At 26.6% G+C, this 24,623-nt stretch overlaps 3 protein-coding genes across 13 annotated transcripts; 1 reads left to right on the top strand and 2 right to left on the bottom strand.

Annotated features, from left to right (window-relative positions):
• Positions 1–2,785: 2,785 nt before the first annotated feature.
• Positions 2,786–8,674, bottom strand: LOC113548038 (GTPase-activating protein skywalker-like). Of its 6 annotated transcripts, none has more exons than XM_026948684.2 (9): positions 8,296–8,674; positions 5,553–5,684; positions 5,368–5,490; positions 4,947–5,089; positions 4,698–4,867; positions 4,442–4,618; positions 4,334–4,374; positions 4,140–4,256; positions 2,786–3,410 (listed from the first exon to the last, which is right to left on the bottom strand). In XM_026948684.2, exons 1-9 carry the CDS (start codon positions 8,366–8,368, stop codon positions 3,007–3,009), a joined length of 1,380 nt encoding a protein of 459 aa, XP_026804485.1. In that variant the 5' UTR covers positions 8,369–8,674; the 3' UTR covers positions 2,786–3,006. The 6 variants fall into 6 exon arrangements, 5 of the variants coding, with proteins under 5 accessions (XP_026804485.1, XP_026804489.1, XP_026804488.1 ...); XM_026948688.2 differs by lacking the exon at positions 8,296–8,674 and adding an exon at positions 8,061–8,240; XM_026948687.2 differs by lacking the exon at positions 8,296–8,674 and adding an exon at positions 5,740–5,881.
• A 2,791-nt stretch (positions 8,675–11,465) lies between these two features.
• LOC113549989 lies at positions 11,466–12,237 on the bottom strand. Its single transcript, XM_026951551.1, has 3 exons — positions 12,156–12,237; positions 11,823–12,004; positions 11,466–11,639 (listed from the first exon to the last, which is right to left on the bottom strand). The coding sequence occupies exons 1-3, from the start codon at positions 12,235–12,237 to the stop codon at positions 11,466–11,468; spliced, it is 438 nt and encodes a 145-aa protein (XP_026807352.1).
• A 1,051-nt stretch (positions 12,238–13,288) lies between these two features.
• LOC113548023 lies at positions 13,289–22,106 on the top strand. Of its 6 annotated transcripts, none has more exons than XM_026948661.1 (10): positions 13,289–13,330; positions 13,495–13,609; positions 18,694–18,926; positions 18,995–19,109; positions 19,864–19,990; positions 20,998–21,184; positions 21,253–21,397; positions 21,486–21,599; positions 21,708–21,803; positions 21,887–22,027. In XM_026948661.1, exons 2-10 carry the CDS (start codon positions 13,574–13,576, stop codon positions 22,019–22,021), a joined length of 1,188 nt encoding a protein of 395 aa, XP_026804462.1. In that variant the 5' UTR covers positions 13,289–13,330; positions 13,495–13,573; the 3' UTR covers positions 22,022–22,027. The 6 variants fall into 6 exon arrangements, with proteins under 6 accessions (XP_026804462.1, XP_026804465.1, XP_026804466.1 ...); XM_026948663.1 differs by lacking the exon at positions 13,289–13,330 and adding an exon at positions 16,478–16,621 and having other exon boundaries at positions 13,472–13,609; positions 21,887–22,106; XM_026948664.2 differs by lacking the exon at positions 13,289–13,330 and having other exon boundaries at positions 13,457–13,609; positions 21,891–22,063.
• Positions 22,107–24,623: the final 2,517 nt, after the last annotated feature.

Below are 24,623 nucleotides of genomic sequence, written 5' to 3'. Positions count from 1 at the left end.
TATAACAATAATATAATAACATTGTCGTCGATCATATATTTATATCTTTAATAATGCAGAATACAGACTAATGGTAATTATCGAGTTTACAATTATCAAATATTACAAGAATAATAATATGTCAGGACCTATTACCTAAATTGCTTAGTAATCTATAATCAATAGGTTATATTCAGTTATTTTTATCTTGCATACATTATTCGCGTGCATGATGCGATGTGACCTATCAACATATTAATGTAATGTTTGTTATTTATTTTACTTATTAAACTCTGATCTTTCTAATCGTACTAAACCGTGCATTCTGAGTTATTATACGCATACAAGACGATCGTTTCGACGAGTTATAAAAATAAGAATCGTTTTACACTCGATATTCCAATAGAGGTGATGCGTATATATTGAATACACACGTTATATAGAATCATCGAAATAAAATTGATTTATATTCATATTGTATATAATATATTCTTGTACTGTACAACGACAATAAATTATAATGTTCGTTTGCATTTCAATTAGCCTGTATTGCAGTACACGGGTGCACCGGCCTATACTTATCTATCTATTTACTGTTTCGACGCTAACTGTTCGAAAAAACAATTTGGGCACAATTTTCACGTGGAGTACTTGTGTATTAACATCTCTGCGTGAAGTAGTCCACTTAGGCGTATGTCGTTATCGTTTTAAATTCGAACGCGATAAAACGACCTACATCCACAAATGTGACGTGCGGATAAGGAAGCAATACGTATTTTGTAATTGTCAATGATTACAACTTCTGAGTTTCGATTTTAGATACCTTTACCCGCCAATGGACATCTATTCTGATAGGTAATGCGGTTTTTCTGATTATTCGACTATTCGGCACGAACAATGTGAATTCCGATTGTAAGGCGTTTATAGGTGGTTATTAAACTAGCAGTATTGATGTAGGTATTGCCTACATGTCATGCGAACACCAAAACTACACCGGGTGATTAACGGAATTACCGGTATAATGACGAAATCTGAATATTTTGATTGATTTAAATTTACTTCTATGACACTATACATAGTACATAATATTATTATCTGCGTTGTAGACTGAAGGACCAGAGATAATTTGATTGCGGAAGTGTACAATGGGTCGACATTTAGCACATTACCAGGGGGCAGAGACACAAGATGCATAGGCTCAGAATAGTAGGTAATAATGGTAATATTTAAAATAGTGTCCCTTTTAGTTAAATTGAGACAATAGTACGCAAATAGACAATTAATCTCATTTGAACTTACAGTACTATCTATATTTTAAGCATATCTAATATCGACATTTTTTGTTAAAATTTAAAAATGTAACAAACGTCCTAGTGTTTTATACTACAGTTTACAATTAAATTTTTTTATTGCGTAATACGTCGTATTAAATACCTACATGACTACATATCATTTTATTAACTCAAATTTATGAAATCGATAAAATTTTTAACATTAAAATGTCATGGGAGATTAACATTTTATTCTTTGTACTGTTATAAAAGTAGATAAATAATATAAAATTGATAATTTCATCACTGACTATAATATTATTACAATACTATAATAAATGCATTTTTACTTATTTGAGTAACTTTGATAAAATGTATAATTATGGAGTTTACATCATATTTTATTACCTATTATATAGAAAAAATTGAAAATTCTGTCAATCATTTTAACGTTTTAAAAGCTCTAAAAAATCTTGAAACATTATGATCATTCACTATTTAAAATATTTAAAATAATTAGTTATATATAAATATAATTATCAGTTTATTATAATATTTGCTGTGCAAGTTTTTTAATCTTAAAATATGTAATATAACAGTTCCTTTATGGTTTAATATTTGAATTTATACAAACAACACAAACAATGTTAAATTTTAAATTATAATTTGTAATCGTAATAATTGAGTTTTCTCCAAAAGTAATAACAGTTATCAAATAACAATCGAAATGTATTAGAAATGTTATGTATTTCTGTTATTGTTATTATTTCTATGTATTTAAAGTAAGACTAATAAAAATTATTTATCTAACAACAAAAGTAACTTTATTCAATTTGTGTTAATAATATTCACTTAAAGATAGAATATATATTTTATTTAATACAATAAACTTATATTTTATTATTATATTGTTTTTCTTTTTATGAAAAAAAAACTGATTTTAATACATAATTAACGTTGTTATTGTTGGTGATGTAGGACAATTTGTGCTTGGAAGAGTAATCGCTCATGGCTCATGGTTTCAACTAGCAACACTGTGGCACAATACACCCAAGTTAAGATGAGGACCAACTTAGCCTAATAAACTAGTTTTGTTTCATGTTAACTGGTTATGATCTTAACTTTGAAGCACTATTTATACATTTATATGCAATTATATTTAGTTTTTAACTAAGTCTTTAGTCCATTATTAAGGTTTCGAGGAAAATATTAATACTGTACATGCCTGTAAAGTGTAATAGAATGGGTCTGTTATAGATGAGTCGAAAAGTTGCGTTTTTATTATTTTGTTTGTTGAGGAATGTGTCGATTAAGCCAGATTTAACTGTAATTGGAAATTAAATTATAAAAATTAAAAATTTAATTTGTAAACATTTATATAGATTTTATTTATAATATTGATGTTTATGTTTTTATAATAAACAAGGTTCATAGTTTCAATCAAATGAATATTGACAATGATAGTTCTAAATAATATGTACAATAATTTTGGAATTATTAATTATCTGTCAATTTATAAATAACTCTTAAAATGTAATTACAATTATAATAAATGTCACAGGAATTGCAAGCGAGTATTTACTATTTTTATGTATAAAAATATGATTTTATAAAATAAAAAAATTAATTACAATAATACATTTTTTTAAAATTATATCTCGTATTCATTTATGACTTTTCAGCGCGAAAACAACAATTCTTAAAACATAACACATGATACCCAAAAAAGTATCTTTAAAAAAATAAGTTACTGACTTTATCTTGGACCAAGATGAAAGCTTCTTCTGCGATGTGACTTACGTTCACGTAATGAGATATATTCCTGTCTTCTTACACTACATCTGAGTTCTAAAATATTATTGATTTTTTGTACAATATCTTCAGCTACTTTTTGTTCAGCTTCAAAATCATGGTGTTTGAAATTACTCCATACAGCAGTACCTTGTTGACTAGGGGCACTATCTCCAATACTAGAGCTTAATGCGGTACTATCATATACAAGTCTTAAGACAGCACGATTGTTAGATTTTGTTTCTGTAAGATCACATGCTACCACACAATCCATGTCATACGTAGCTGGCTTTTGTTTTGTCCATGGAAATTTAGAACTAGATCTTTGCTTTACAACTGGATCTAATTCTATTTTTTGTCCAGATATCCCTAATGAAAGTAAAATATAATATTTATCAAAAACTATCATTAAATTGTATTAAACTTTTGTGTGCGTGTCTATTTAATAAATTGGTTCATTTTTTAAATTTTGAATGAACTGAGGAATGTCTAGGTTTTGAAATTATATGTTTTTTTTCACGATAATTGTCAATATTAAGGGTAGTTTCTGGTAGTAAATGTGATCTAATAGATTACTCTACTAAATAATTTAAAAAACTTTACAGCTAAGAGTAAATAAACCCTAATTGTTTATATTCTGGCCACTGAGAGAGCGCTACTCCTTCACGTATCCAAGTGAATGAGTTCTACAGCGTTTCGTACTCAAATATCTCCTACTCTACTACGTAATTGCATGTGAATGTGCGAGAACGGCAAATTTTGGTTGCCGCCCAGAAGCGTTCTCTCGATGGTCTAAGTATAATTGTTTATACAAAACAAGTTTTTGATCAAAATCAATTTTTGTATTTTTTTTCTTTTTTGTAATTCTAAAAGGAATAACGGTAGATATACTTGAAAATGTTATTAAATATTTGTATTATCGTTTTCTATTTATGATATACATTTTTTAATACTTTTGACTCTTTAAGAGTTATTTATAGACATTTCAAATTTCATAATTTTTTTTAAATAGGTGTGTTGATAAAACTTTGATTTTGTGATCTAGGAGCTTGCAATTGTTATTAATTTATAAACAGGAATACAGTGTTAATCACTTACCTAGGTGTATTTCTATTTTTGCTCTAACTTTATTCAAAATATTCACATGATATAATTGGTATAAAGGTGCTTCAATAGCAAGAAGTTTATTTAATTCTCCTTCTAGTTGTTGTTGAGCTAGATAAAATAACAAACAATAAGAACAAAATTAGACTAGTTGGTTTTTTAAAATGAGTTGAAGTAAATAATCTTACCTTTAGTATTTACATTTTCACACAAGACAGAATTTCCTTCCCTAAAAAAGAATGTTTTTTAGTGTTAATAAATTATCCAAATTAACTTTTTTAGAAAAATCATCTTACTGTGATGTAGGGGAATGATTTGAAGTAGCTGGTGCTAATTTACTGTCACGTTCAACAATAGCTAAGAACCCAAATCCAAATTTAGCAACAGTCTCTCGAGAGTCTAAACATGGAAAATCAAAATCAACTTCGCCATCATCTTCTGCTATGTAAAGTGCATAACAATCAACACTATCCCTAGTTATAAAACAAATAAAATAAAATTATTTTCTTTTGAATTTTGTATGCTTTTTATATAAATATATATATCAATTACTTTAATGTGCAATCTGGATATTCAATAGTGCATTTCCAGCAAACTAAACCAATTAGATCATGTACTTTTGCAGTGGCTATAATTGATACTTGCATAGGATAGTTACGGCGTTCTAAATTAAGCATAGTTATAAATATGCCATATTTTCTAGTAGCTTCACCTAGCTGGGCCTAAATATATTTTTCAATATTAAATGAACCACATGGTTTTATATAAAAAAAAAATGTTAATAGTTTAATTTGTATTTACATTTCCATCATATTTAGAATATTCTCGAAATGGATTCAGTGGTAGGTATGGGCAAGCTTTCAATAATTTAGATAATTCAGAAACATAATTTTTTTTCTGGTGACTGATGTCTTTTTTAGGAAATAATTCAGCCTTTTCTTCATCTATATATTTAAAAATCATTATTAGTTATACACAAAATAAATTATAAACAAATAAATTACTTAAGTGTAAAAATAAATATATTTAAATACATAGTCGATAATTTATTTGAAATCAATACAAATAAAGTTATATGAATATTAAAATTTGAGAACCGATTTATTTTAAAACATAAATATAAACACTATATTTTACCTTGGTATATAAATGTGTATACTTATATTATGAGTATATTATATTATATGTATTTAATACTATATGTTATTTTTATTTGAAATACCTGTAAGGGAAACGGGTGTTATTTCCCATTTTACATGGCGCACATTAGCAGATTTTATCATATTTCTTTGCAGACGTTCTAACTGAACTGATGTATGAGATCGCTGACGTCGAACTCCAAATTCTTTAAAAAATATTAATAATTAACTAAAACAATAGAAAATAATATAATTTTTTTTATTTCACCAGTATGAATATCAAGTGATTCTGCCAATTCTTCTTCTTCTTCATTATCTTCAATTCCTGGGTATATGTCATATTTTGATGTGGATATTGTTTGAAGCACATTTTCTCCACCCATAACCACCTCGCTAATCCCTATAAAGAATATTGTATAAAAAAACATCCAAATATAAACATAAAGTGTAATTACTAAAATATTAACATAAAGAAACCTTGAATAGAAAAATGTTTATTATACAATCACGATCACCACCTCTTCACAGAATTGCACCACCAAAACCATAAACTTCCAACACTTTGATTTCGAAATCTTTTCCGGGACAAAGTGGTGGATTATTAAACGTTGAGCAGCTATCTGATTTTCCAAATCTTATATTTTCATCCATCCAAATAGCTTGACCATCACCACCACCGATAGTTATCATTTTAGAATCAGCAGCCATAAAAAGTTCATTTGAATGACAAACATTATCATTTTCCATACCAACCCATGGATATTTTGATCTTTCAGGAAACAAGCTAAATAGAAATGTTTCTCCAGTTCCAAAATATGCTGTCCTGTTTCCTCTATCATCTTTTCTATTCCTCTCCAGCCATTTAGTTGAACAATAAGCTCCAAATACATCATCAGTACAAGTTTTAATAATTAATAATGTTGGTTCATGCTGTTCAACTCTAAAATAAAACGTAGTCAAACTGCATCCATGCTCTTCTGTAGTATATAATAAAATAGGTTGATACATTGTAATTCTCATAGGTAACCATGACCATAATGTAAAAAGTTCTCGTGTACTAAGTGTATGAGATAGGAGTTGAATATTTACTTGAGATTGACTAGTAGGCAAATTTTCACTTGATCGAGACCTTATCAATTGATGTGAATTTGAAACAATTGCTTTTGACTTCATTGACATTTCGGTTTTAACAAAAATTCTATGTAAATATGCAGCACTTAATGCTCGAATATTAAATGCTGTTTTTAACAATTTATTAGGACTAACAGGCATTTGTCTACAAAATTTCATTAAAGTAGCTTCTAATCCATTATTAAGAGCTTCTAAAGCCCAAGGAGAATTTCTTTTACTAGTATTTTTATGAAAAAGCTTTAGTATAGCCATGGCAACTCTATATAATACTTTAATACCTTCATGTAAGTAACAGTCCATAACTCTTACAATATGATGAAATGGAAGGCCTTGAAAAATCCACCACATCCAATCAGTATATACATGTTCCATTTTGGTGGCCGAACAAAATTTTGTTAAATTAATTGAAGCACTACTTGCATGCTTCCTTGTAACTCGCATTACAGTTCTCCACGTAACTTCATATAATGATTTTGTTTGAGTCATAAAAACCAATCGTTTTGAAGATACAAGACTAGTTAAACTATTATAACATTCTTCTTCAGGCATAAAATGTAAAAATAATGAGACTAATGAGTAAATTGCTGGACTATAAGTAATATCAGGACACGCAAACCCAAGTACACATACAACTCGGTCAGCTACTTCTTTACCGACAGCAGTTAAATGATAAATATGTCTATGTTTTGAATCAACAAAAGGTGGTAATATACTAGTTTTATCTGGTAATTCTTTGGTACCAAATAATTGTACAACTAGATCCCAGTAGAAACCTTCAGTCATATTATTGTTGTTGTGCTGTTTACACAGTGCAGACCACAGTTGGGAGCGAATCATGTTATCGGCGGGCCAATGGTGGCTACGTAATAGTTTTTTAACTTCCTTATGTCGTCCATTAGTAATGAGATGTTGGATTTCACTAAATGTTTTGTTTGGCTGCTTCTTTGTAATTGTGCATTCTGGAATGACAAATGGAATACTGTCGACATTGACTAGCGATTGGAATGGCTGGTAATCGAGATCATTGATAATGACCATGATTTCTTCTTGGATACAGTTTTGATCAAAAATTAAAAATTGGATACACGAAAATTTAACAGTATGGTATATTGGAATAAATTTAAAATGAGTTTTATTTATAAGCAAATAGTGAAAAAAAAAACGATTAAATTAAAAACATTGCTTTATAGCACTAGTAATGATGAACGTTGAAAAACAATTCACAAGATAAGATAAAAAAAAAAAACTATGACATTAAAACGTTACATCGGACTATACATAGATCACGGATTGTTGTTTACTCGCACTGATTGGATTCTGTACCTGGGCGGTCCAGATTTTAAGTATAATAAGTACGTTTTCTGTTTGTGTAGGACACGACGATGATTGATTCAATCGTACGGAATAACTTTGACAACCAGCAATAACGGATAAAAAAAAAAACTATTGTTTAGTAGAATTATTGTGAGTAAAACGTAAAAAAAATATGGCGTAAAAAATGGAATACGGAACGCGGCGAGGAATTTCTAGGCAATTACCTAGTCTCTTTTTTTATTTTAAACGCGAGAAAAAACTTTCGTTGAAAAAAATTTTCTCCAGATAACCATGCCCCACCCTTGGACACCTTGATAGTACACAGTGTTACCTGCTCGAATGGTCTTGCTCCGTAAACATAAAAGCGTTTAATACGACGTCTCAACATCTGTCTGTTTGTTTTCGTTGCGGTCGTTGGCACATCAATTCTACCTATCTATTATACCTCTAACTGCCTATGATGATAAAATGTATTTAATATAACAACAACAGTTGTGCACTCGCAATTAATTGACTCGTCGACAGTATAGTACGCTTCGACGTTAGTAATTATTTGTATTGATTACCTGTGTCATCTGACGATATGAACGAGTTTCTGATGTGAGATAGAAGCCAATGTTTGCTGTCGTAGAGTGCCATTATTTTAGGCCGTCGAACGGTGAACAAGGGCGGTGAAAAATTCCAACATTGGACTCTCTCCACAGCCGAGCCCCGGCGACCGCGGCGAAAATTTTATGCGATTTCGATTTTACCAACCGTACTCTGGTCCAAAAATCAAAACATACACTACTGCGACTTTTTTTCAAAAGTGTATCGCCGTGATAAGGCTATACGATAAATTGATAAGCAGAAGATTCAGTGCCGACGTTTTGTCGTTTTGTTCGCACCAACAGATATTGCGAAATTTACCGTTTATAATTACTACTTGATTCTCAAATACCTGTCCAGTGACTGTGACAAGTCCCTACTCACCAGCTACCTTGAGAGAAAATTCCATTTATGGATTATTTACAAGAATTCTTACGTACAAACACGTATGCACCGCACACGAATCGTCGTGATACACATAATACGTTTGTACTTATATAGATATATAGGCACATGGCTACAGATATTGTTTTACATCCACGTTCCACGATAGGCAGGCAACTAGGCAAGTGTACCTATCTGAATAACGTATTACGTCACATTTTTACAACCTAAAAGTACAGGTATTGAATATTCGTAGGCACACGAGTACGTTATCAACACGAAACGACCTTGGACGGAATACTGGACACTTGTGGAATGCATACACATAAAGAGTTATTGGGGAACACACTTATAATTTACTAATATTCCACACACTTATTGCAGTTACCCATTGACATATTATATGCTGCATGTAGCATGTAATATGATATATTTAGAGCGTTTAAGTATAATGTGCTGGCGTCCTATCATATTATTCTAAACGATTATACATTAGTGATAGGTACCTATTCATTTTTTTAAACTTTATATTTTTATTGAATAAAGAATACTATAAAAAAAAAATTCAAAATCAAAATTAATTTAACCATAATTTTTGCGTAAATGAATCGAGATCTGATTTCAGAACAATTATACATTATTATGTACCTAATATTGTTGAATGTTATTAATTAATTATTATTATATGCAATATGCTACACGTTCACTGCTGTGGACGGTGCAGGTCAGCTCACATGATCTATTATTCGGAATAATTTTACTATAGTTTAAAAGGTAGATACATAATATATCAGTGCATAAAGTTATTGGAGTATTGGACACATGAGCTTAATAAATAATATAGTACTTTTTTTGTTTGTGGTTTTACCGATGACCCCAGAAGGCCAGAAGTGCTAGACCGAGGTCATTATACCGTTCCGGGAAAATATACATATGCGATGCTAAGGAGGGTGTAGGGTCTGCAGGGTACCCCTGAACACACAACAAACATTCTATTATTTCATATTGCTCATTATTGCCTAATAACGGCTATTATAATGGAACATAACGCCATACAAAACTTTCAACACTATTATAGACTACGGTCGCACGGTATTGTTAATATATTATACAATTATGAAAAAAAAAAAAAATGATTTTATTGTTTCTAATTTGTTTGAAGTTTAATGTTTAATGAAAATAATAAAAATATTTAAGTATGGCTGTTTAAATAAAAGTGAAAAAATATGCATCCAAACAACTATCATCGAGCATTTTAAATAGTCGAATCATCTGAAGAGGGGTTTAGCCCCCTTAGATTTATTTATAGTCTCCCCCAGAAAAAAATTGAAATTATTAGAAATGTTATTATTAGTGTTTTGATTATTTCTAGCCTCTTAGTTAGTTTATTTTTTGGTATAACATTGGTATTATTATTTATTGTAATTGCAAATTGAGATAGTGTGTAATATTTTCTATTTTTTTTATCTGGTTAATTTATTTATTTTTACTTGCAAACCGTTTTCCTATTTATTTATATAAATCAATGTGTTTTTCAATTTGATAATTTCCGCAATAATTTCGTACACGCCTTAATTTTGTTTCTTGGTTTGAATATTATTTTTCTTATAAAGCGGTTAATTTTTAAATTGTTATAGTTTTATGCCCAAACGTGTTTTTATAAATGTGCCCATAACGTGTTTATAGTTTCAAGTAAATTGTTAATATAGTGCCCAAACGTGTTACATCCAGTTTTTGTTTTTCCCGATTATCTTAAAAATTACTAAAATCATGTAAAAAAGTACCAACTAGGTTTAATTTGATATCCGAAACCATTTCCGAAGTTGAAGATTGTAACATTTTTCCACTATAGAATGTTTACTCAGATAAAAAAAATAAAAAATATATCATTGTAAAAACCCATCGCTCTACTTAGTTATATAATATCATATTATAGTTGAAAGAGTATGACTTCTTTTTTAAAATTATTCATATTCATTTTGGATTTTATCATAATAATATAAATACCTATGCACTACTGTTGTTACTGGGCTACTGCCTACTATGTCTCATAGTCTGTAGTCTGTCGTCTCTACAATTTGTATATTTTATAAATAAAAAAAAATATTTCATACAAAAAATATATCTGTTATGTATTATTATTTACATATTAGCTCTGTACTAAAAATCGTTTAAATTTTATTAAATTATATAACAAAAACGTGTTTAATCATAAATAAGTGGTTAAAAGAATACGCACGAAAACGAATAATATATTAACGTGAATTTGCGTAAATAAAATTCTAGTTAGAACTCGGTATTTATGTTTTAAAACACCCGCTTTGCACCCTTTTATATTCATTAAAATTATTTGACATTGATATAATATACTTAAAAAATTATAATAATCTAATAGTAAATATTTATAATTTTAATAACTGAAATATTCTCTAAATTACTTATATGAATATAAAACTGTTACAATAGTTTGTGTAAACTGTAAAGAAAAAAAAAAACTAAAAAGCACATTTGATAGTAAATAATAAATAGTGTTATTAACTAGATATAAAATGTACCTAATTGAAGCTTTTTTTGTTTATTATAAAGATAATTATCGTATTATTAATTGGTCTAATTTCCCATATATTTTATTTATGTAATAGGTAATTTTTATTTTAGTGTTTTTATACGTTTATATAGGTATATTATGATAAATATTGATTAAAGTCTACAAGTGAAAAGAAATTTAAAAGTCAATTAAAAATTAAATTTATTAATATTTAAACTAATTATGTTGCCCATCAGTTATTGGAGTAACTGATAAATAAGTTAATACTCCTTTTCCAGGTATCGGTTTTATAGCGACATAAGCTCGTCCATCTGGAGACCAGTGCTTCATATATACATTTATTGGTCCCATAGGTGGAAGAGATGTTACTTTTGATGCTACTAGCTTTCCCTAAATAAGAAATATTTTAAATTTTAGTATATTAGGTATCAAAATCATTTAATTTTAATATTTTTGTTTTAGCCAATTTATTTTTTTATTCCCAAATAAATATTTAATGACCCCCTCCCCAATTTAATAGTTGTACCTGGTAATTATTATTAAATAGTGATTTTCAATTATATTTCATCTTACCATAGCTTCAGGGAATGGCATTAAAGTTGATGGTGGACTGTTGGAAAAAATTCCGTGCAGAACACCAGCTCTGAGCATTATACGTAAATATTGAGCATAATCATTGCGAATTTTAATATTTTCTAAAGAGTCATCTGACAACATCACCAGTTTATGAACCCATTCAGTACAACGAACTCTGTCTAAAATTTAAAATAATGGTTATATAAATTATAATGATTATAGATCAAAATACTAAATAACTACAGTCTACAATTTATGGATAGAATAGAAGTAATGAATCATAGCAGCAGAAAAATGACTGTAATTTAAAATACATAATTGTTAAATTACCAAATTGATTTTCCAATTTGAATGAGTTGTTTGCTATATCACGTAATGCGTATTTAAACTCTTCGTTATATTTTAGTGACATTTTTTTCTTTAAGCAATTAGTATTTACTAGGTACAAATTAGTATTTGATATTCAAATAAATCTTTATTATTTAAGCTATTTTAAAAAATAAATACCGGAAAGTAAATAATGGCGTATTGTTATTAATAAAAGACAATGTTTATTAATTTAGAAAATATTTCATGTTATTTTAATTTCAACAAAAAAGTTCGTAAGTGGCCAGAATGAGTATATTTATTAATAACATACAGATATAAATAAAAAACAAAACAATTTTTCCCACTATCTCTGCAATAATAATTCTTGTGCTTATAAAATGTTTTATAAATATGTAATTTTTTGCAAAATGTATAGGTTAATGTATACTATATTGTACATATATAAGTTATAATTACAATATTACGTATTATAGTCAAGTTTTTTAGATTATAAGTAGTAAAAGTAATATTATTTATTTTCTTTATGTATAGTATAAACTTAAGATTATAATAGTACCTATGTATCTTGTATTTCAAGTTATATTGCTTAGAAAAATATGATGGTAATATTTTTAAATATTTATTGATTATCTTATAGAAATTGCTAAAATCATGATCAAACTTTAATTGCAATACAATTGTACCGTCTGTACATACTATAATCTAGTGTTTAAATATAGTTTATACACATGTATATATGATTGTATATTTACACATATATTTTAATATTTATTATAGAAAAAATTGTTATAATAATCGTGATTACAGGAATAATTTTCTGGGTCATATAGTTTAATGTAGGGTTAATGTACCTATATGTTAGTCATAAGCCCTTGAGACATCTTCCCTATAATAGAAAAATATTGACCTATTTACGTGAAACCCTATTATATAGTATGGTTCCTATGAAACTTTTCGGACAACACGTAAAAGTATAATATTTATTGAGAGTACACGTATAATTTTTTTACGAATGTAAAAAAATTAGTGTTTGGCAAGGTCGTGAGTTGCTATAGCTACAAGCGCAAGTACACTACAAATCAAAATAATTTTAGTATCTACTTTACAAATGTACAATATTGGTTACCTGCTACTTGTGTGTTAACGATTCGATTGTTCGTATTATTAAAACAAATGTGTGTTTAACGTCAAAAGATAAGGTTCCTTTCATTTATCTTTTTTTTTTTTAATAAAAAATAATAACTGTAATAAATAATAGTAACAAAAATAATAATAAAAATAATTGTGGTGTTAAAATAAAAGTAGTATTTTCTTAAATCTCATTTGTTAGTTTATCAAGGTAGTATCGAAATGGAGGATGGCGGTTGGAAAAGAGAGGACATCACAAGCGATATGGTAAACGAACTGCATAAAAAAATATGGGATGTGCCCCGAGCACTCAAGGAAGCATAACTGTAAGTATTTTAATATTCATTGTAATAAATGAAAAAGTGTAAAAGTACCAATATTATAGCTACATTTATTATAAATCTAAAATTTTGTTATCCTCAATGAAAATACTTAAAAATTATCTATATTCAGTAATACTTAATGTTATTAAAATATTTTTTTTTCATATACAATTATTCCTTAATATGATTTATTGAAATAACACGTTTCGGAATGTTACAAACTATATATAATGACAATAAATTAGTATACCATAACTTAAATATCGTTATCATTTATCACTAGTAAGTACATGGTATTTGTTGTTATTAATGAAAACGATAATTTTAAACGAATACAGATTTTTATCATTAGGTTTATCTGAAACGTGTAAGTAGTGTGTACCTACTATAGTTAAAATAATTAAAGTTTGGAATAATGCATTCATATTTAATATACACATACTTATTACTTATTGTACGTAATCCCAGTGTTTCTGTCTTAAAAATAATTTTATTTTTCTAACTAATTTTATTAATCTGATATTTACAAAATTTTTTTTTTTATATCACTTATAATATGACAAAATTGTATTTAGTATGTTTATTTCGTTGATGTAGAGCTGTAGACAGTAGCATATTTTAGACTTACTAGTTACTTCTATGTACCGGAGTGGGTCTATAAATAATATACCAATAGATTTTCATTTGCAAGTTTTATATTAAGTTTAAATAAGCTTGTGAAGTGGTAAGGGATAATTCGAGAAATTGTATTACATTACTCAGCAATATTGAGAATATATACAATTAATGATATGAACTATAATATAGCAGAGTTAGATTTTTTGTGTTTATACAGTGTTATAATTTATAAACATTAAGAATTACAAAAAAAAAATAATAATTTCAAAATAACAACTGACTCACGTAAATACTTGATGGATGTATTTAAATATGTTCACGACCAGATTATTTTTTAAATTGCAATTTATGTAAATATTAATAAATAATAATTAATAATTTTAAAATAAATATTCATTAAATTCTGTCGTTAATTCATTATTTTGATGATTTATTAAAATGGCTTTACTAATAAGATGATGATTCTTTTTTCATTAGGGCATTAGTCATCTTTTAGATAAATGTGTTCGTTTTTTTTGAAAACGATTTTCACTGTATGTTGATAGATTATAGATTTATAGATTTATTTTAAATTAAAATCAATTTTTTCAAGTACGAATACAAATGTTCAACATAATGATTATAAATTGTTAATGGAAAAATAAGTTGTAACTATTTGTAAATACACTTGATGTAAATATACATCACATGTTGATAATTACTTCAATAGTTTTACGTTTATGTCATTGTGATTATAATAATTGGATAGACCATGCGCTTCATCTCAATATTTCTAGCCTCATTGTAACTTATTGTTTTGAAGTAAATGGTATTAATTACACTGTGCATCCGTGCGTCCAACTTTTTTGTTTGTGATTTTTTTTTAATATTAAAATAACTAATTAAAATTTCGTACCTATATATAGACGATAAAATTTAAATATACAAGTAATTAGTAAACAACGGCTAAAACGGGTTGATTTGTGGTCCAACTACTTATATATTAACCTACTCTTGTTTTTATAGTATAGTAACGGTAGTCGACTGATTTATTATAACCAGGGTTGTATTCAGAGTAAAACTAGAGGGTTTGGACTATGGGCAAAAATTTAAGTAATTTGAAAAATATATATCAAATTTAACAAGTTACTACAGTATAGTCTCGATCTATTTTTATTGTATACAAAGTATTTATGTTAAGGCTGTTGGAGCACAAAATTTGAAATATTGATTATTCATTAGGCATGAAATATCTTAATGTCTATATATTATACGTATAATTTATATATATATATATACGGTAATATTCTCGTAAAATAGGTATGCGTGTATTTACAGCATAACTGCATTATACGAAATGCACGTGGCTTGTAAAATGCATATATCCCCATTTTTTTTGTGAAAGGGGGGGGGGCGCTAATGCAGTGGTCCACCAAACCTCAATACAGTCCTGATAATCAGGGTCTGATTATAACTATTTAATATAAAACCAGTCGCAACAGCCGAAACAGGTAAGCAATCACGGATAACTGATAAGACATGCCTACGTGACTACACACAGGTGTAGTGACTACGCAAAATTCAGTTTAGGTGTTTAAATAAATTTTTCATTAAAATTTAAAAAAATACATATATTGAAAATATGACATTGTTATTGTTTTTAATACTGCCATCCAAAAAATATTTTTAACAATACTTTTTTATTTAAAATTGATAAACCTGAAAATATTAATACAGCCATAAATTATTATGATATGTATTTAAATATATGATAGAAAAAGCAGAGAGACCATTTTCCCTCTATACAGCTTGAACATTCCCTAGTAAACGAAAGTCTAAACTTCGAAAAAATAATTGACTGTTGTTAAATCAACTTAAAAGCAGTATAATATATTATATTATATTATATTATTACTATGAGAAAATTCCAACTTCAATGATTTTGAAAAATATTTATTTTAAGATTATTGCATATAGTTATGTAATCTATAAGTGATAGATTATTAAATTAATTTAATCTGTCGAAATGATTTATTACTGCTTTCAAAATTAAATACAGGCATCCCATTATTCCCAGTTCTAGTGTTCCGTCCAAATCTTGTATCGTCAATATTTTTCGCTCGTCGCTCACATATTTCTTATATTATTATTAAATAAATAAATCTATAAATGTTTAATAATTATTTTAAAATAATTCTCTGTGAAATTAATGGTAAAACAATGTATATATTTAGAAGTTTTTGATGCAAATATAAACGTATATTTTATGTTTAGATGTTCCTTAGCAACCTTGCAGAAGTTTACTTAAACACACGCATTTATAACGAAACAGGTCGACGCACTCATCCAGAAAAGGTTTTTTATATACAAACTGTCAAGGAAAATCAATCAAAAGCATAAATATTAATAAATAAAAAGGTTATTTTATAATTAAATGGTTGGTAGAACGAAGGACACAATAATGTGATTCATATAGATAATTTTTTGGAAATAATCAAATAAATACTATTTACATTACATTTTGTGTAAGGAATAATTTATCAGATTAACGGCAAATCAACAGCCATAATATAGTATAGGTATATAATATTTTGTTTTGCAATATAAATCTTTAACCTTTGTTATACACTTGTACTTGTCTAAATGATAATTAGAAAGTCGAAACTATATGATAATGTCTAACGTAGTTAATTGCGATAATATGTCATATCATCGTAATTTTCAAACAAGGTTAAAGATTATTACAGCTTATAAGTATTATAAGTATATGAAGGTATGTTAATTACTTATAAGTTTTTATGTAACTGAACATGAAAAACATATTCGCTGATATAAAAAATTTCTTATCTTAGAAATTATCGTCATACAGTAAACAAATAGGTATAATTCACTATTGTGGGACATGATAAAACTATTACATGTTTACCTATCGAAAAATAAATTAGTAATAAGGAAAATAACGTATAAACTATGATATTTATGCATGTGACAATTTGACTGAACTGTAAATTAACTTAATTGGTCTATTTAAATATACAAATAAAGTGATAGCATATCCTTAAAAGTAGTACACTATTAAGTATACTAACTAATATGAACTTATATTTTAAAATAGATAAATTTATTTATTTACATATTTTTCGTACTATAGATACATATAATGCGTTTTGTTCCTATATAATAAAGATAGTATAAATAGGTACTTGAGTACTTCAGATTCCTAAATAATTAATAAAAGAAACAACTATTTTATTTTAAAATAATAACCATAGTTTTTAATTATTCGTTTAGTATTCTACTTTAAAAGTGCAATGGATGGTTTAAATTTTAAATAGTGTCTTAAATACTTTTGGATTCATGATACCCATCCCTCAGGGATGATCCTATTAGAAAATTTAGTTAGTCATAATTATAAGTGCTTAACTAGTGATTTGAAATACGATTTTTATGTATTTGAATTATTGGCAAAAAACCAAAAAATTTTTATATCTATCATTTAAAAAATAAAAGTACATTTAAGACATAATAGTAATAAAAATAGCAGAAATTATTTATTTTACGAAATTATCGGATTTGGACTGTGTGGACCTATATAATTGTTTGCCATGTTTATACCACTTAAGTTTTTTCTGACAGTAAATCAAAATCAGTCAAGTTTAAAAATCATGTAATTAAGAAATTTATACAAGTAAAAATAATACAAACGATACGCCTTAACCGCTATTAGTCAATATTAAGCATTATTTGTCTCTTAATTTTGTTATACAACGGCTATTATGTACCTATATTGCCTATACTTTACGCCGTTCACCATATTAGTTAACAGAATTCTAAACATTTAAGTAATAAATTTACTAAATGTCTAAATCATCATGTTTTGTCATAAAAATGTAATCATTATTCATTAAAATTAAAGATAATAATATCTATATTTTAATTTTGTTTGTCCCTAAACTCCAAAACACAACCAATCTTACTTTTAAAATGCTTTTATATTTAAAAAAAATAAAATTGAAAATTTTAACGAGTATTCCCTGAGTTAATTTTCTTTATATACTATAGATAATAGTCTTTAATAACGATTTACATAAAATATCAAACATATATTATATTTATTCTAGTACTCCAACAGTATTTTACAAATTATATATTTTTAGTAAACTAATACTAATTAATTATAATTTTGAAACCGTTGTATCCCTTATATATTTTAAACCTATTATCGTAGAATATATTATCTTTATAGTTCCTACATACAAATTAATAGTTCAGCAACTAAAAGTTTGCATTTTGATTAAAATATACTAATATATTATATACAAGATTAGATTGTTTAAAAAGGATGAAACTCATAATAGATATTCATGTTTATATTTAATTTTAAGACGTTTTAAAATATTTATCTATTAGCTTAACTTTTTGATTTATTGCATGATAAAATAAGATGAAAGAATTTAAGTAATATGTAGTTGTTTTGTGTGCGTATATAGGATAACGGAATGGGTTCTAGAGAAACTGGTATTGAGGCATACCAAAAAGTGGAGCGTGACATCGCCAGAGAAGAACAAGCTGCACCGGCTCCATCTTTAGGTCACGAGATGGCAAAACTAGATCGTTTTATTGCAGATATAGAAAATCTTATGAGTCAGCTCAGTCAAGAACGTATAGCGGATGTTGAAATAACATCCAACGACCGATTTTCCCAAAGATATCTGAATTCGAGGTAGAGAATGACAAAGTAATGTTCAAAACAATCATAAATATATTAAAATGTTCCTGCATGATGTTTAGAATTGTAGATGAAAGCGACAATGCAATTAGGACTGTCATGGCAGAACTACGAATAAATTTGAATCAAATACTTGCAATAGAACATGAAGAATTCATTGCAAATCTTAATCGAAAAGTAAATTGTGTTTATTTGTTTTTTAAATACATAATAATAAAGTTTTAAATATGAATAAAAAAATTATGAATTATGCATGATTTTCTTCAATATAATAAGTTTTAAAAATAAGGGACTATTATTTTTAAATAATTCGATAATATTTGTAATTTCTGCTACAGAATAGTATTCATTTCGAGTTTCGAATGTTTCGATATAGTCCGGTATGTATGAATAATATAATCGTTAATACGGTTATATAATTAGCGTACCTTTTTACTTTTTTCTATAAATTTACTACTTAAAGAATAAAAACATTATGTGGGACATAAATTTAATATTATGATCATGATGTATTTCATGCGTACAGATAATTCATCGAAAATTTAATATATTTCCAAGAATTATTTATAAAAGTTTCAAATATACACGATAACTTTGTATGTATTTTTAATAGATTTTTCTTTAATTATTTTTTAATTATATAATAATAGTACTAATATTACAATTATTTATTTTTAAATAATGATAAAGATTGCAATTGTAATTTAAAAATAATATAATCATTTTTGTTATAGTATTGTTAATGCGATTAACATGCAATATATAAATTGAAAATATGTAACTACAAATAATAAAAATTTGAATACCTAAATTCAACATAATTATTAAATAAATATTTAAAAATAATTTTCTACAATATTCTAAAATATTTCTAGAGTATTATCTACCACTGATGTATTAATAAATTCTTTTTTACGGTTATAAATTGCAGTCTATAAAACTTCATCATTTAAATTGGTTAAGTCAAATGAGAGCCAGAAGTGAAGAAGAAATATCAAAACTTAGTGTAAGAGTACAACATTTACAGAAACTTTATGAAAGCCAAGAACTAATAATAAGTAAGAATAAAAATATATTTTTTATATTTGAATGTTAAGTCGGTTGTACATAAATTATAAATTATATCTTGAAAATGATTGAAAATACATTTTTCTGCTCGATCAGAATAACACAAAATCAAAATATTCTTTTCAATTTTCAATTTAAAGTTATATTAGCAAAAACGTACGTGTATAAAATTAATTAAGCTTATACAATTATTGATGTTTAATGTTAATTGTAATATAATACAAATTTGAATTGTACATGTTATTATATAGTACAAAGGTGCAATACTATCAAAAATAAATGTGAAAATAAATTATATGAATAAATGAATAAATAAGTATCAAGTTTATTTGCTTTTGGATTTAAGCGAGTATTACAATATTTCAACCAATTTCAATGTAATTTTTATATTCGTTTTATTTTATTAATCTAGATCGTCGTGATAAACTTATCTATTATGACTATTACTTAAAAGATAAATGGAAATTCGCAATTTTTGTAGAGCTATAGCCTTTTAGGTACATAAAATTAAAGTTACTGTCGGAGAAAATGTAACAACAATTTTTTAATTTCAGCTATATATACTACGTCAGGGTGGTCTAACTTGTGTAGTTGGTGGGTGAATTTATACATTTATAAACACTAGAGACGGGAGGAGGGGCAAAAGAAAAAAAATATTTTTACACTCGACTGATTAGTGATTAATAATTGTGAATAGCATCTATGCTTCCAGGAAAATCCGAATTATTATTATTATTATTAGTCGGCGATATGACTGACTTCCGTCGCGCTATGTGCCCGTGTCCTACCGTCTTAATTTTTTTTTTAATTCATCACACTTATAAACAGTAAAATTATTAAATATATAAACTATATATATGCCTTCTAAGTAGACCTACAAAAAATGCCTGTGGGGTTGCAGGCCTGTTAGTTGGACCACTCTGTGTTATATTATAAAATCCTATCTAGAATTCTTATAAATATATTTAGCAATGAGTTACATCAATTATTTATATAGAAAATTTAGTCGGGAATAAGTCATCGAATACTGGGCAATTAGAACGAGAATTGGACAGGGTTCGTAGTTATCGAGATACGTTAGTTAGTGGAGAATTGTCATGGAAAGATGCTACGTTATTCGCACAAGACTCTGCAGATTATAGTCGTACAGCATATAAAAGTTGGCATTCATTGCGAACTGAAGAGTAAATATCTACGTTATTTTTTGTTATATCATTATTTATTTTAATTGAATTTTCATCGTTATACCTAGAGACGAATCTATAAGATTTCGCCAAGCACTAAAAACTAGAGACTCAATGCACCAAGCAGCTCTATGTGTTAGGATGGCACAGACTATGTTACCTGGTGTTCAATTCCCGTATTGTACTTCGAGAGAAGTATTCGCTATTCTACAAGTACCTATCTACAGTTTTCCTACGAATACACTTAAATGTCTAATAATATTTTAAATACTAATCCATTCTTAATTACTTCAATATTTAGGTGATCGAATACTTGTTTACTGATTTGCAAGTTTCAGAAAGATTTGGTCATGCTCTAGAAGTTTATAAAAGTTTTAACAAAAGAGCGACAGCTTTAACTCAGTGGCTAAAACAGGTCGGCTTATTTTAAATTTAATATATTATTCTCTATGTACTATATAAGTTTAAATATCGATTACAAAATATAATTTATATTCTCTGATTATTTTTGAACAATACACAGACAACAGATGAAACGATACATAAAGATGTCGAAGAAGTGGATGAACGTATCAATGATTTGGCAAATACACTGAGTCAAGAGAGAACAATGAACAGGGTGAGATAAACATTTTCGTAAGCATTTAGTAAACATATAATTTAGGTATGTGTAATATTTTTTTCATTAATTATTTTTGTTAGACAGAGTTTCGCGAGACCAATTCAGAACGGTACAACATACTAGGATCTCATCAACGTATTGTTACTAAATGGCTTGGCGATACCATAGGACCTAAAAAAGAATATATTGAGCTGCATTCAAGATTTCGTTTGTAACTAAATACGGTCAAAACTGTTTCAAAATTATAAATAATATGTCTACCTTGTATTTTTGTGTTATTTATGTAAAATTCACTTTATATCTGAGCGTTTTAAAATTAGTTTTAACTTATACAAAATAAAAATGTATGATTGTGATTATATAGGTTACCTAATATAGTGATTATAATATAAGCGAATAATGTGCTTACCTACCTAACCTAACTTTGAGGCTCCTTTACTAGCAATAAATTTAAATTTAAAGATAACTTTTTTTTTTTTTTAATAATACTTAATAGGCGTAGGTATCTACTGAAAAATAAATGTGTTTGAATAAAATAAAAGGGAAAATGTTTTGGTTTATTATTTTAATCTGTCGACTGTCGCTAATAACTAATAAGTAATTATAGCGCAATTTTGTATAATATACTCGTAAGAATAAACTAGAATAACTAGACAAGTATGTAAATTAACTATAAGTAAGGTACTTAGTTATTTTTAAAGTTAGTTTTAATAATAATTATTTATTATTCAATATAAATAGTAGACATTTAAAATATTAGATTAAACTATTGCATTTATCATTAAATTCAAATTTACTTATCAGTGACTACCCGATTCTGTTCGAAAATATTACATAATTATTAATATTATTCCAGATATTTTCTAAATACTCATATCAATGAATGTAATTTAAAAATATAGGTATTACATGGATACTGATTGTAAGTAATTTAGGTACTTATAATACATAAATATTTCAGCATCCCATATATTTTAATACTTATGAAACTATCTATCTAATAAATATCAATACTGTTGATTCAACACACAATAAAATATAAATATATTAACATATAGTTGAACATTTATAATTAAATGCCAAACTTATCGAAGGGCCTGGCATAGTTTGTGGATCAATTCAAATTTATTTCATATAAAACTTATAAAAGTGATTAGATTCAGTCGATTCAGATTTGAGTTTATTAGATTAATCATTACAATGTAAATGTAATAAATGTATAAATCATTATAAATGTGGTCGCATGAATCATATCATTGGCCAAAAAAATTGTTTATGTTGTTTATTCCTACATACATTAAACAATAAAAAACCTAGTAGCTCTGCTGTATATAATAGGTGTCATTAGTCATTGATTTTGTCACTGTAATTGGTGTGTTAAATTTTAATTCAATGATAATGAGTTAAAAACAGAAATACTACTCAGCTAATATGGTTTACAGGTCTACGGTTAACCTATATTTCTAAAATACATTGTATTATATATTGTTATATTAAAATTATAGTGATTTCTTTTTCTACTATAATAATAATATGTGTTAATTTTTGTACAAAATGAATCGCATATATTATACACGAGTAGTAACTACTAATTATTATAATATTGCTGTTTTTAACTTAAAAGCTATTAGCTAGTCAATATTGATGTACCGTAAAATGATATGAATAGAATTGTCGTATGTAAATATGTAATACATCTAAATAGTTGCCACTTTAGTGTATCCTAAACAACCCACTACCTAGAGTCCGAGATTCTGTGTTCCCTTTGGATTTTTATAATAAAAATATAAAATACTGAAATATGACATTTTTTTGCATAGGTACCTAGTGATTTTTTTTTTTTTTGATTAAGTAGTTTCAGAATTTTATTATTACTTGCTACTTATTTATATATAAATAACATATTTATTTCTTATTAAATTAAGACTCAAATTAATAGTATAACTTTCAACTCTTAAAATAAAAAAAATAACATAGTTTCATTAACAAGGCAAATCTACTTTTATTACAATTTTTAATAAACACTCCATAACAGTTTTAATATATAAATAAATAAATAAATAAATAATAAGGAGTCTAAATGACTTATATTTTACATTTTAAGAAAAAAAAATACTAATATCAATACAGATAAGTTTTACTTTTTTATTGTTTATTCGAGTAAATTGTTGATTTTTATATGATTTACAATTACTCAAGTGTTGTCATGTTGCTATTAATTTATTGAAATAATTTTCCAACTTTGTTACATACAAGAATGTGACTAAATTTAATATATTATTCTATTATAGAAAGCTTATGCATTTGGTGAGTTGTGAATTAATATTATTATAGAGGGATAAGCCAGATAATAATACATTTGCGAATCATAAAATATTTTTTGTACAACTTAAATCAAATGAGTTGTAACCTAAAGGAACTTACTACAAAATTACATTCCACAATATACAAAATACATTTTAGATAAAATAATTCAACTGTAAAGCAACTTAAAATAAATTTAATTATATTATACATTATATTTAATTTCTAAATATTGTACTTAGTGTAGTTTATAAATAATGAAAACTATATTGTATGCTCTCTTCCATCAAGACTCTTAAAATATTTGTTAATTAATAATTAAAAACTACTGACTTAAGTCATAACATATAAATAAAATATTGCACATAATTATATTTAAATAGTAATTGGGACAAAATATTAAAGGAGACTTTTAAATAATAACAGGTTTAGGTACAAACGTTATAATACATTTTCTTAGATACACAATATATTATTGTAAAATGTTTTATACTTTTATTTTAGCAACATTTA

Source organism: Rhopalosiphum maidis, chromosome 1 (assembly GCF_003676215.2).
Source record: "Rhopalosiphum maidis isolate BTI-1 chromosome 1, ASM367621v3, whole genome shotgun sequence".
Classification (NCBI taxonomy): Eukaryota; Metazoa; Arthropoda; class Insecta; order Hemiptera; family Aphididae; genus Rhopalosiphum; species Rhopalosiphum maidis.
Note: the sequence above shows the minus strand (reverse complement) of the source record. Positions and strands in the feature narration are given on the sequence as shown.